Source organism: Anas platyrhynchos, chromosome 18, assembly GCF_047663525.1.
Source record: "Anas platyrhynchos isolate ZD024472 breed Pekin duck chromosome 18, IASCAAS_PekinDuck_T2T, whole genome shotgun sequence".
Classification (NCBI taxonomy): domain Eukaryota; kingdom Metazoa; phylum Chordata; class Aves; order Anseriformes; family Anatidae; genus Anas; species Anas platyrhynchos.
The window spans coordinates 9,468,210-9,481,382 of record NC_092604.1 but is presented as its reverse complement, the minus strand read 5'-3'; the positions used below and the strand labels follow the sequence as shown (position 1 = coordinate 9,481,382).

General features: G+C 43.8%; 1 protein-coding gene across 4 annotated transcripts in view; it reads right to left on the bottom strand.

The window, feature by feature from the left end:
• Positions 1–166: 166 nt before the first annotated feature.
• AK8 (adenylate kinase 8) overlaps positions 167–13,173 on the bottom strand; it is a 77,019-nt gene continuing 64,012 nt past the window's right edge. For 3 of the 4 annotated variants that reach the window (XM_072025394.1, XM_027470611.3, XM_072025395.1), the window contains exons 12-13: positions 3,341–3,421; positions 167–712 (exon numbers count right to left, since the gene is read on the bottom strand). In XM_072025394.1, the coding sequence (XP_071881495.1) occupies positions 466–712; positions 3,341–3,421 (328 nt within the window). In that variant the 3' untranslated portion in view covers positions 167–465. The remainder of the gene's footprint in view (positions 713–3,340; positions 3,422–13,173) is intronic. The other variant, XM_072025397.1, reaches the window with a different exon arrangement.

Sequence of the window (13,173 nt, the reverse complement as noted above, 5' to 3'; positions counted from 1 at the left end):
CATCCTGGCCTCAAAACACTGCAGCTGTATTTGGGAAAAGTGCACTGCAGAGCTGCAAGCTTCATTTTTCTATTTGCTGTTGTGTTTGGTTGCAGCAGACTGTCAGAGACAGACAGGCAGTCCCACGTAGTTCTGGTGGAGACCACGGAGTACAGTAAGACAGAAACACGTCTAATAGCTTTAATGATCCAAGTTGGCTGCATGGTATTACACAGTTAAGACAAAACTACTATTCGCTCCATCACAGATTCAGAAAAGGATGTTTTAATTAACACAGGAATTTTTCCAGCTGCAGTGCTTCATACCTTAGAGCACAAAACAAAACTCCGTACTTCGTCTAACCTTGGGAAGCTTCAAATTTAACACAGCTTGACTGAGTTCCTGTTCCCCTGTGAACTTGCCACATCAGTGGCTGGACTGCAAACATTACAGGGAAAGATTTAAAACCAGCTATCGAAGAAACAATTACAAGCATTTAAACTTCTTGCATGGAAGGGGCTTAATGATACAGCTTTCTATAAACTCAAAGATAACATGAGGATCTTGGTCAGCATTGACATAAAAGGCATCTTCATAAAACTCCTCCAGCTCCTTGACATTCCTGTAGTAGGTCTCCACACGCTTCTCTATATTTTCTTCCTTGTCCTTAGGGTGCTGCCTGAGACGGGCTTGGATCGCTGGTGTGGGTGCTGGCCTGAATGTCGTGTGGTATCTGGAGATGAGACACAAATGTCACCGCTTCAGCTCAGTCTGAGGGCACAGCAGCCAATGCCTGAGATATTCCATGGGTTTTGCCTATCCCAGTTCCTTGGAAGTGCCTCCTTCTGCTCTAGGTTGGGGTTTCAAAACAATGATTGGAAATTGCAGGGTGAGTTATTTGGCATTCCTGCTCCTTGAAATGCTGGATGCTCAGGAGCCAAGAGTATCTCTCGAGGTGACAGACTGGGGGCAGTGTTTAAATACTTCACATCAGGTGCGGAGAAGTCCCTATCATGCCCCATGAAGCATTTCTGGATTTGTTCCAGATCCAATCCCAATGTATCATGTTTTACTTGTAATCTTTAATTCTTACCTGAAAATAGCACCTCAAAATCCCTGACCTTAGGTCTTAAAAATCTGTTAAAAATCTTAGCTGTGCACCGTTATGCTGACACTGGACATTAATTAGAAAAAAAATCTGCTGAACTTTAAGTGCTTTCTCTGCACTGAAGCAGAGTCCAAATGTAGCCCTGCATCCAGGCACTGCTGAGGGACCTGCACTTAAAATGTGTGTAAGGGTCTCAGACACTGGGGACTTTCCTGGCAAGATTCAAAAGTGTAAGAACAGGGCTGGTGTCACCCAAACTACACTTTACAAGTATTTCCTATTAGCAGGGATGTGGCTGAGCGTTTCCAGCAAATGGCAGAAGGGCAGCTGAAGCACAGCCCTGATGTGACACAGCCTCCAAATCACCACTGGCATGAGTGTGAAAGACAGGTCTGCTGTAGTGTGAAAGAGAGACCTGTTTTCTCTTGATAAGCCACTGGCCAGTAGGGCTAATGCTGTCAGCACAGGTCACTGGAGGAAGTTAAGAAGACACACGTACCCTACCTCAGTCTCTGTTTCTGGGAGGATACCAGGTAGAATGTAACTCTTAGCAGTTTTTTTATAGTAGCTGCAGATAAAAAGTGGTTAACTCAATCCAAGATAGGTTTTAGTTACTCCCGATTCCCAAGATGCCAGAATTTGGCTTCCCTGAATCCCCAGTTGTGGGTTCATTCATTTAGTCAGCAATCTTTAGCAAGTCAGAGGATTTACATCACTAGAGCCCCGCAGCATTGCTGCAGTCCAGCTCAATCTGCCCAGACAGCTCACACCAAAAAGTATTTTGGCAATGCTTCTGTACTGCCAGAGGCTTTCAGCAATTGCTAAAAGCTCTTTTGCAAACACGTATTTAAATTTCCTGCTGTAGTAATTCTACTTCTGACTGAATGTCTTCTGTGCCCTTTGTGTCTGATGACACAAGACCAGTTTATCCCTCGCCCTGTAAAGCCAATACATGCAAAAACAAGGAGAGAAGCAGAGTCTCCATGTCTCTGCAGAGAGCTGCATTACAGCCCCAGATGGTACAATGATGTGGACACAGAGTTCATTCCACATCAGGATTATTTAGAGCACAGCTGAAGGCCACCCTCTTCACTGCACTGTAGCCAGTGGTGCAGGTTTAATATAATGCCGAGGATTAGATACAGCATCTAAAACAATTCAATTCACAATGAATTTGGAAGGAATAAAACCCAGACTTTGGAAGAAGAAAGCGTGTTAACTGGAGCAGATACTGAACAGGCTAATCCTAATGATAAGAAATGCAAAGATGTGTGAATGATTTGCTTCGTACTGTTCATTTCTTCTGAACAACTGCATCACTTATTACTAAAACAAAGGGAACACTTACAGCAAATCACTGCTGCTGTCACCAGTTAATGTCACACCTAGAGTGAGATGTCTGAATAATCATGTATCACTTTGGCACAAATCCAGTATTGATGGACTTAATCTTGGAGAGCTCAGTATTTGTCTTTGATTCAACAGGATACATTTAAACATTAAGAAAATAAAATTGTGCTTTACAGTGTAAGTGTGGCGTAATTTCCATTCAAGATGTTAATCATAAAAAGAGAGGACAGGTGAAAGTTGGAATTCCTGCTCCAAGTCCAGCAGGTATTTCGGATGGTATTTCACTGTTACTGGGTCCCCCCAAAACAAGGGTGGGGACAACAGTAAACCTGAAGGTCACTGGTGAAATAAGGCAATGGGACTGCCAGTAAGACAAACTGCCACATCTGAGAACCATATTTTACACTAACTCTGTGACTCAAACAAGTTTGCTCTATTGAGAAAGAGATGTGTTAATATCTCACAGTACACAGAACCAACACAGGAGGTGGGGGAAGTAAAATGCAGCACGATTTCCATCTTCTCCAGCTGGGGAACCTTCAAAATTCCCATGGGAATGTCTGAAAACCATCTGCATTTAGGCTAGGTTTCAGACATCTTCCCTCAGCATTATTTTTACCAGCCAGTTTAGTTACCATTACAATGTTAAGAGCTGAGCTACTTGCTACTGCAGATTTCAGTCTTTGGGATTTTCAAATGCCCTTTTCTGAGAGCAGGAGCTTGCTGCAGTCGGTAGGTGGGTTGGTACTTGAGTAGCTATGAAAATTTTAACTTTTCTCTTAAGGAATCCTTTAACATGAGTACAATATTCCTGACTTTTCTTAGATTTCTATGAAGTCTACCTGGTGCTTTCATCTTGCTGGCAGTCTTAAAAAATGTTATACATGAGACATCAGTGCTAACCTTTCCCCAGTGACTGGATCGACCCTCCGTTGAGACAGTCGTTCCATGATGGATTCATAGGGAAGATTGAAGAAAAATACCCTGTGGAGAACACAATGAGTAAGAGCATTAACATCCTGAGAACGGCACTTGTGACCTTTGGAGTACGAGCTCCTCCTCATCCTAAAGGAACACAGAAACATGGAAGTGTCCGTCAGGCCTTAGTGAATCAGAAGGTAACACAAGCACGGGAGCTCTGTTCTCTGGCTCTTCTCCCACCTTGTTTAGTCTTCAAACCAGGAGAGCAGTTATTGTGTTTTAAAGGCAGGAGCTCCTTGATATGCGACATGAGTGGTTCTGTGAGTGGCAGGGCTTAACAAACAGGCTGGACACCAGTGACTGAATTGCAGTCGGAGCCAATATCAGAGTCTGTCATGGACCACTCACAATCCAGCAGCTACCTCTGATCTTTCTCTGAATCCAGCTACTCAATGCAACTGAAAATACGATCACAATCACATTCTGCATCAGGTAAATAAAATATTGCTACTGTTCCTGTATAGGACAGAAAAAGCGCCGGTGTGCCAGTGTTATGGATCCTTCCCTAATACCAGCACAACACAACTCGGTGCCAATTAATATTTTCCCTCTTGCTCGTTTAGCCCACTTTCACTTCTTTCACCCTTTACTCTCCACACAGCCCCACAGTGTGAGTCCTCCTGTCTCACACTCCTATCGTTCATCCTTTAAAGCAGAATGAGTAATAAGATTTAATACGTGTCACATTATGGCGCTGACAATCCCGTGTCCTTTCTGTTAGCGTTGATCTACAGCAAACAGCACTGGTGCATGGAAGGCCCAGGGTGGTATAACCCACTTGACAATCAGCCTTGCTGTTGAGACTGCTAGAACAACAGTTCTGTTAATTTTATATTCCAGTTCAACAATTTGTCAGCAGAAAATTCTCAACAAACTGCTGAGGCTGAGAGGACGTGAGCCCCTGGGCTAGAGAGAGTCCCACAGCCATTGGAAGACAACACTGCAATAGAGCAGCTCAGGACAAAGATCACATTTAATGATTCATTTGCAGCAAAATTCAAAACAAGGCTTCCTTTGAAAACTCGTGAAAACAAACTCTCACCAACTGCACAAATCCTGAAGGCTGTAAGTATATCTTCCTTTATAATACACCTTCTCCTGCTGCTGCCTTCAAGGCCAGACTTCCTACTTTTGTTTTTGTCTGCCTCTCACAAAAGATACTGTATGCTTTAGACATTCACCAAAGGAACATTTTACACTGACTGGGTGGGATCAGACCAGATGAAAGGCTGAGCTTTACCTTGGCATGCACATAGCAGATTACTAGAATCCTTTGTAGGATTTAAAGTTATGAAAATCATCTCTCTTTTCAAATGTTTACAGATAATGACTTCTATTCACACTGTGGTAACAAATAACAGCCAGGAATAAAACATTCAAGATCTCGGAGATTCCAAAGACAGGAAAAGAACAACAGTTTCAACACTCTTTTATCCCTTACACTCTTAACATTTTGTTTTTCTTTGTTTCTGTTGCCCAACAATGGCACAAAAACGTGATTGTCAGAACAGGTAACATCTGATGATGTAGCTCAAGATGAATATTCTAGTAGAGAGGAACAACATTTATACAGTCATGATAATTGATACGGCTCCCTATTATATTCTGAAATAAACAAAACCACTAAAGGATTATAACCTGGCATATCAAGAGAGGTTGTCGTAATTCATAGTTACTAACTCAGAAAGTATTACGGTGTTTGAAACAGAAGAGCCTAAAAAACTCCACTTAAAAAGCTGCCAACAAAATGAACTCTGAAAGCCTTGTCTGAGCTTCCCTTCTCTTTTATATGAGACGCTTCTTATTATCCAGTCTGGTGTCACCATTAAAGAAAAGTGTAGGGGGAAGATGTGGGAGAGTATAGACATCCCTGCTAATATGGATTTTTTTCCCCTGGATGGGTTGTAAGAAGGCACGCACGATATACAGCACAAACTCCTCGTCTTACTGTCCTTCCAGCTGGAGGTGGGACGCCTCACCCCACCGCACTGCACATCCCCGGAGATGAGAGAAAACATCGCGCCCCGGGGCTGTCAGTGTAAAATTGTTCAGAAGCAGGAAAAAGATGAAGGGGGAAAACACAGACAGAACCATCAGGTAGATTTAAAGTACTTCCAATTAGAAAGCTTTATGATCATTTTGAAGGAGCCACGTAACACACACAGTCTATTATGCAGCCCCAGGAGGCTTACTCACACGAGTAAACCCATTTACATGCATGCACTCCGTGAAGTGCCAGCCTTCTGCTATTTCTGGTAGCTTCAAGGCATTTCTGAGCAACATTTCCTGTGCCCACCTGTCAGCTGCTGTGATTCTGATCACATAAACCAGCCCCTCAAACTGTCCAGGTAACACCTTTGCTGGATTTCTCTTGGAAATCCTCTAAGAAAGAGAACTGCATCCACAACCTTGATCCAGTATTTAGCGCAGTAACTGGAACAACTCCCTGCAAGTACTGGATTCAAGCAGAGGTTGGCCCCTTTCACAGACAGAATGTAATTTTTTTTTTTTCCCCCACATAAATGCATCATCTGTGAAGCTCGCTTTAGGAATCAGCCAGGCTTTGTATGTTGTAATGTGTCACAACTTCTATCAAGGAGAAATATGAAACAGATGTCATCAGAATTGGTAGACAGGGAGGCAAGGAAACACAGCTTCATATCAAAGGATACCACATTATGCTGCTAGATTAGCATCTAGCAGCTTCTCTTTCAGAGTTGGCAAGCCGATCGTTCGGCTCTGCAACAGGTGAGTGGTGTCAGTCAGCAGCACCGAGAGGTGCTCACTGGAGAGGCTGGGCAGAGATGTACCAAGAATCCTCACCCCCAAATCACGGGCTCAGCTCCTACCTCGTGCCAACCAAAAATCACTGGAAACCAGTTCCAATTTAGTGTTTTCTGTGGGGTGCAACTTGGTAGAGCCTCTCAGCCCAGGTCTCTGGGGACAAATGTCCCCCAAGCCACCACTGAGCAGCAACATCGCTGCTAGATGCAGGAGTGAAGCCAAGCGACTCACAAGCAAAGCCCTGTCCTCTCTTCTTTGTTCGCCCTCCCAGGAGAGGGATGGGAAGGTCCAGCCCGCCAGCTGGCTTTCACAGGTAATAAAACTGTGAACACAAATATTGAAGGGAAAAAAATCTCATGTCAGAATCCTGCCTCTTTCCCACTCTACTTGATATCACTTATCTAATCTATTACAGCTTTCAGATACATTACAGAGATTCAATTTAAACAAGTTAATAATGTTGATGACACCTTCACTGTGTACCTAGTCAAAGGCCCTGTTATGAGAACTAGCCTGCCTTTGGAGGACGATGAAATACATAGGGTGTCTAAAAGCTGGAATATAATGCTGCTTTCCTACCAGCCTCCTGGTGTTCCAAAAGAGCATTCCCACTGCTTCTGGCTTTGGACTAGTCAGTGTTGTCTAACATCTTGGAGGTCACCAGGGCACTGTGGTGGCTTCCCTTTGCAAATGGAGAGAGGAGAAGGTAAAAGTAAGTTTTATTTCAAGCATGATCATGAGACATTTTTGGAAAAATGTGTCACAGCCCTACAGCAAGCGAAGGAAGCTTACTGACCTCCACAGCAGCACTCCTCTAATCCTGAGCACCGCATTTGTTCCAGATGGCAAACAACCTAGTTAATCCAAGTTATTAACAACTGTCAGTGCTGAGAGTTGTCCTCCGGAGAATTTTTTGGAGGTGGTTTTCCTGTTTTGCGGATATAATGTCACTGACTCAAAGCACCTATAATGGAAAAAATGTGTTGCCATAAAGAAAAAGAAGTGTTGTGTCACTGAGCTGGGATTAAGGCACGCTTTCCTCCCCAGACAGGTACCAAGTCACCTTCCAGGATGGCTCTGCTGCCTTGCCAGCTGCCTTCACATCTCAAGAGATCCAAACTCTGCCTGCAGGCCGTGGCCTTTCACAGGTTTTGGTCCTGTAATTTAAACATCGCCGCTTTATGAGCCTGACCTAGATGAACGATACAGATGTTGACTGTTCTAGACCTGAGCTATTTACTTAGGTCGGATTCTCATCCTTGGCATTTCCTATTACCTGGAACTATTTGGGATTGACATTAGTGGAGGGGAGCCCAAAGCCAAGCTGTTTTTGTAAAATTGTTGTCTGTGAAATTTGACCAAAAATGTTAAATCTAATTGACTTCATACCTTGTTTTCATTTAAGGATGAAAAGAGAATGTGGCATAATATCTGAGGCAGGATCTTGATTCCCCAGCTGACTTTTAAAACACGGAGATTCCTGGCTTGCTTGTGGCTCCACTAGGGCCAGATCAAGCCTTGCAGTAAAGTTTGGATGCTTGAATTAAAAAAATAATAATCCAACAAAAATGCAAACAACAACAAAAAACAGCACTGGGCCACTTTTAATGTAGCATTTAAACTTTTGAGTTGAAACTGCAACTTTAAAAATAGTAAGCTATTAGTCTTTCCCTTATTTTCTTGACTCCTATATATCTTCCCCCTCGTAGGCAGGTACCAGCTGCCATATTCCCATTCTTCACGCTCCACGCTCTGCAAAAAAAGAGGCCCCTGCTGGCCAATTCTTGTTTAAAATTGTGCATAATTGATAGTGGCAAATCTACCCCAGCTGTGTCTAAAGCCTCTCCAGGGGCAAGAAAAACACTCTCTGTGACTGTCATTAACTACTAAATTAGCAAGTGCTCCTGGCAGTTTACAACATACCACATCAGCCTGCTTTAAGAAAAAAAAATGGATCAGATGCCTGTGTGATCTCAAAGTTACGGCAAACTTTGCTGGCAGAACTTTGACAGAACCGCCCGTAAATGTGAGCTAAAGAGAACGGGAAGAGAGAGGGAGAGGGAGAGTAAAAGAGGAAGAGGAAGGAGAGGGAAGAAGCCAAAGTTTACCCTTTTTCTAGAGAGACAAGTAGAAAATGTCAAGTTCAAGGCTAGAAAATGGAGTCTTTGAAAGGGCACAACTCATCTTAGACAGCAGGGTGGCATCAATACAGGGTTATCTGATGCTGTGGTTCCCTCTGGAGAGTAACTCTCCTGGAGGACTTAGCTCTGGCAATGCAGTGGTTACAATTTTTGTAATTGGAAAAGAAATGAGGTTGTTGAAGTGCATGGATGCAGTAGCTCTCTGAAGGGCTACCACAGGTAAAATCCTTGTGTGACCACTGGCACGAATGCAAGCTCCTCCTTTCGGCTCATAAAACAGAGCCAAAGCAGGTGGAGAAGGAAATAAGACAGTTCTCACAAAAGGATAAAAAGCCTTGGGGGGCATTATGGACTGAACTGGCAGGGAGACAAGCAGCATCTCTCACAACTTTCCTGAATTTGTCTAAACTATAAGACCCTCTGTTAAAATTGACCACATTTTTTTGGTCTTAAAGGTTTCCAAAAATGCATAACACTACAAACCTCTCTATCACAGAAGAACAGCAAGCCAAGTACAGGTAAGATGGCAGGCCTGGCAAGGATCTTCTTCCTGAGAGCCACTGAGTTATCACAGCGATATGGCAAAGCAACAAGGTACTGGTTCAAGCTGACAGGTAGAAGGGAGTTCAGCATTGAATCCAAGTGACTGTTCCCAGCTAAAACCCAGGTCTGTATTGACTATTTAGGCAGCCACCTGATTCAGATCAAGCAGTTCCGCTAACAAATGTTCCCTTTCTTGTAGTATAGACACATCTTGGACCTGAAACCTTGGCTAAGTCTCTTCTCAAGAATGAGGAGCCCAGCCACAGGATTCGGCGCACCTTATATCTCCATAATTACATTCTGCACCCCCAAATTCCCTCTTAAAAATTAAACTGGTTACACAGATCCCATCTACCTTTCCTCCAGTCTCGTTCAGCTGTCTTTCAGTGTAGCTATAAACCCGGTATTTTGCCCATGGGTACCCAGAGTACAAATGATCTTCTAAGGCTGCACAACTGACTGAACACAGATCTTAGTTTACTTCCTACCCTAAATGCTGCTTCTGCATCTCTCTGCGATGGATGAAATGATCCTTATCTCTTATTTATGGAAGGAGCTGTTGGGAGGTTTATTCACCAATGTCTTTCAAGTTCTGGGATATCTTCTGAGGAAAGATGCTTGCTTCTATTTTGGGAAGTAATTTCACCCTCTAGGTTTCGACCGTAAGGGAAAATACGTTGCATAAAGACTAAAACAGGTTAATCGGCACGAGCGCTTTGCTCGCTGAGTTCCTATAAGGATTCATTTGATGACAAGCAATTTGTGGGCATGGGATCTTACTTTTCAAAGGGCTGCATTTCTGTCGAGTGACGACAAAAGGCAGTTAAGTGGGGCCCTATTCCCAGGACGTGGCTTTTGGCCAGGGGAGGATGAACAGCATCCTTTTTAGCTGTAGCCGCTCCGGTGCAGAATCCTGACTCTCTTAGACTTTTCCCACCCACAGGTTAGATGTGGTTAGATGTGATCAGATGTGGTTAGATGTTTTTGGGCTCTGCAGCCAGGGTCCGTCCCGTAGCCCACCCCAGCAGCATCGCAGCGGGTGCCGCGGTGGCTCACACGGAGGGACCAGGCTCAGGCTGGCGGGGTAGCGCTGCCTGCCTGCTTTACAGAACAAGGGGCCGGGTCTGGAGCTGGGGTAAAGCAAAGTAGCTCCACTGGCATCACGCGGGCTCACAGCAGTGAAGAACCCCAGGCCTTTTGGCAGCGAGAGCCCTTCCATGCAACGGCGGTCGGGAGAGCTACCGGCTGTGTAAACGTTACATAAGCGCGGCGAGAAGCACACGTATGCAGAGCAAATGTTCCCATGCTAGGGGCTTTGGTGCATTTTTACAGCTTCTTTTGAATCGCTTCTTTAAGGCAATATTAACTCTTTCCCTACGTAATAAGTGGCTTGAATGCAGTACTACCTCCATGCAAAACTGCTTTACATTTCTCCCCTCATTTCTATTCTTTGCCTCCTTGTTACTCTCAGCTGTTATTCTAGCATCTTTGCATTCCCCCTGGAGTTCATTCCAGCGGTGCTTTATGAATCACAGAATAAGATGGCAGCCAGCACTGCTTTAGAGTAATGTGGCTGGCACGATTTCCACAATCCGGAAGGTTAATCAAACTCGGTCTCAGATAATCGAAAGCCTCTGCAGCCCCAGAGGCCCGAGGTCAGGAACCTGAATCTGCTCCCCCAAATGCAGACGTGTTTCCTCAGATGCTCGCAACCCTCCCCTGCATTAATGAGATTCTGCAGAGCAAATTTTGAGTGGAGCAAGAACTCCAGGGTTAAGCACTAGCAAACTCATATCAGAACGGATGCCTTTGCTATCTGCCTGCAGCTTTTTCTCTAGTACCTCCCGTTTCCAACAAGGAAACCTATGCTTTTCTTCCTTTTAAATAAATGGAATCAAATTTATAGTAAATGATGCTTAAACTTAAGTGTTCTTGTAAAATGCTACATTAAAGTCCCCCCACTCCCAGCATTTAAACACTAACTTTTGTTGTTGGTAGGATATTTGGTATATATGATAAATTAAAGACCTGACACCAAAAAGTGTATGATTTGGGGGCAAGGGGAGGGAATAAAAGAATGGATTATAATGTGTCATTTTATATATGTGTCAAAGGAAACCAATTTCATAATAGGGAATAAAAATTCCCTGTTTAAATACTGTCAAATAAATCCTCAAATGTAATAGGGTTCACTTCTGGGGAAAAGAAAACTAAATCTGATTAAATATTAATGTGGCGTAGTATTAATTAAGAGAGAAAAAAGTCCATCAAGAGAACCCCAATATGTTTACTGTGTCCCCAGGAAGCTGGAAAATTTCACAATCAAGTGTGTAAATGTTCTAAAAAAGGGTCCTGAATATTTTATGAATATTTGTCATAAAACAGAAATAATAACCACTGTGCAGAGCTATTAGAATTAATATTTATGCTGCCCGCCATGAAATATTCATGGGGACAGAGAAAGGGGGGCCCGTAAGACAAGAATTAATTTACATTGGGCTTGGTTTACCCGCTGGCTTGATGTTTAAAGACGGGTTGACAAGCCTCCATATGAATCCGTCAGTCACTTGCAGCAGTAGGTGGGGTGAAGGCAGGGGGAGGCGGGGGGAAGCGGGTCCAAGCTGCTGACAGCTCACAGATTGAGTTTCTGACAGCCCTTAAAAAACCTAAACGGCCCCCCACCTTTTTTTCCTTCTTCCATTGCCCAAGGCGCTCTGTACTGCCACCGTTCATCCGATCTCCCCTTCCATCTGCTGAAATTAAGGAATTAATGAGCGCTATACACTTTACAGCGGGCCCCAGGAATGTTTACTGGTGATTAAATTATAATGCAGCCAAGCTGTATAATTCATGAACCAATTAAAGGAAGTGTTAGTTGATTTGATGGGATGAGGACGTACAAAAAGCATTTAACTAATAGGGAACCGTGGGCTGCCGGTCGCTTTGGCTTTCTCGGATTACGCGGCTAATTGCTCTGCTTTATAGGGCTGTCACAGATAGCCATACATATTTCATTGTTCTCAAATACTTCAATTGTTTGCTTTCGTGTTGCTGCTGTAATATGTAGAAGCCCAGCCAAACTTCAGTGTAGTTAAAGCACTACTCTGCAAAAGCAGGTTGCTTCGAGAGGAGGGAGGAATGCGAAGGGCAGAAGGAGAAGGCTGGCTGACAAAGGAGTAACTTAAAGCCTCAGAGTTAAATGTCACTCAGCAATTACATGATTAAAAGGTGCAACATATGATAGTCTTTTGTTTTACAACTTTTTGGACACTAATATTCTATGCTGACTTCAGCACAGAGAAAATATTGGTAAACTAAGCTGCAGGGTTTTTTTTAATACCGAGGAGCTACAGAAATAGGTGGGGAGAGAGAAATATATTTAAAAAAATCCAGCAGGAAGGAGCTAGATTGCTGTGGTTATCGAGAATAATGCATCATGTTTTAACTTACATGGTTCGATATTCTAAAATACATGAGAGATGAAGGGGGCTGATTTCCCATCTGGGAAAACACTCGGTGTCTAATTCGGAGAGCTGCTGAGTTGTACCAGCTATTCATACCAACAACTTCAGTTTATTACACAAAGAATGGAGGGATTTACCATTTCTGCTGTTTTACAAAGCAGTCTCCCCCAGCTGACAGGCCACAGGATTTGATGAAACGGATTCTCTGGATTTGAAGAGGCCTATCAGTCAAGGTACTCCTGTCCTCACTCAGAAACAGACACATTCTTCTAGCAGTGAAATTCCCAACCCATACACAGAAGCACATCTAGTGCTGACGAAATTAGGTGCAGATGAATGTCACAAATAGATGCACTAAATTGTGGTGAGACCTCGAAATCTATTGAATAAAGAACAAGCTGGGTTCGTGTATTATTTCTGTAGGTCGACGATGAAGACAGTGAACTTCTGTGGGTCCCCAGCCAGGCATATTGCCACCCACCTGAGGAACAGTGTGGTAATTCTTGATCTCCTCTCTAATTTAGAGCTTTACATTTCAAAGTGTTGTACAAATACCAACTAAACGACTTTCAAAATATCCCATTATGTAAAGCTTATAATCTGGTTCATCCCCTCCCTCGCATCCGTTCCCTCCAGGAGAGGGCTGTGGCTAGCAGCCCCTGCGGAGCGCCCTCCCTGCTGCCTCCTCTGTCGGTCCCTGAGCCCAGGTACCCGCTCACCTCCTCCTCATGTGCTCCACCCTACAGCACACGACATGAAATCCCCTCTCCGAATCTGCCTGTCCCAGAGAATCCAAGAGGATGTGCCAGAAGCAAAACTCTGT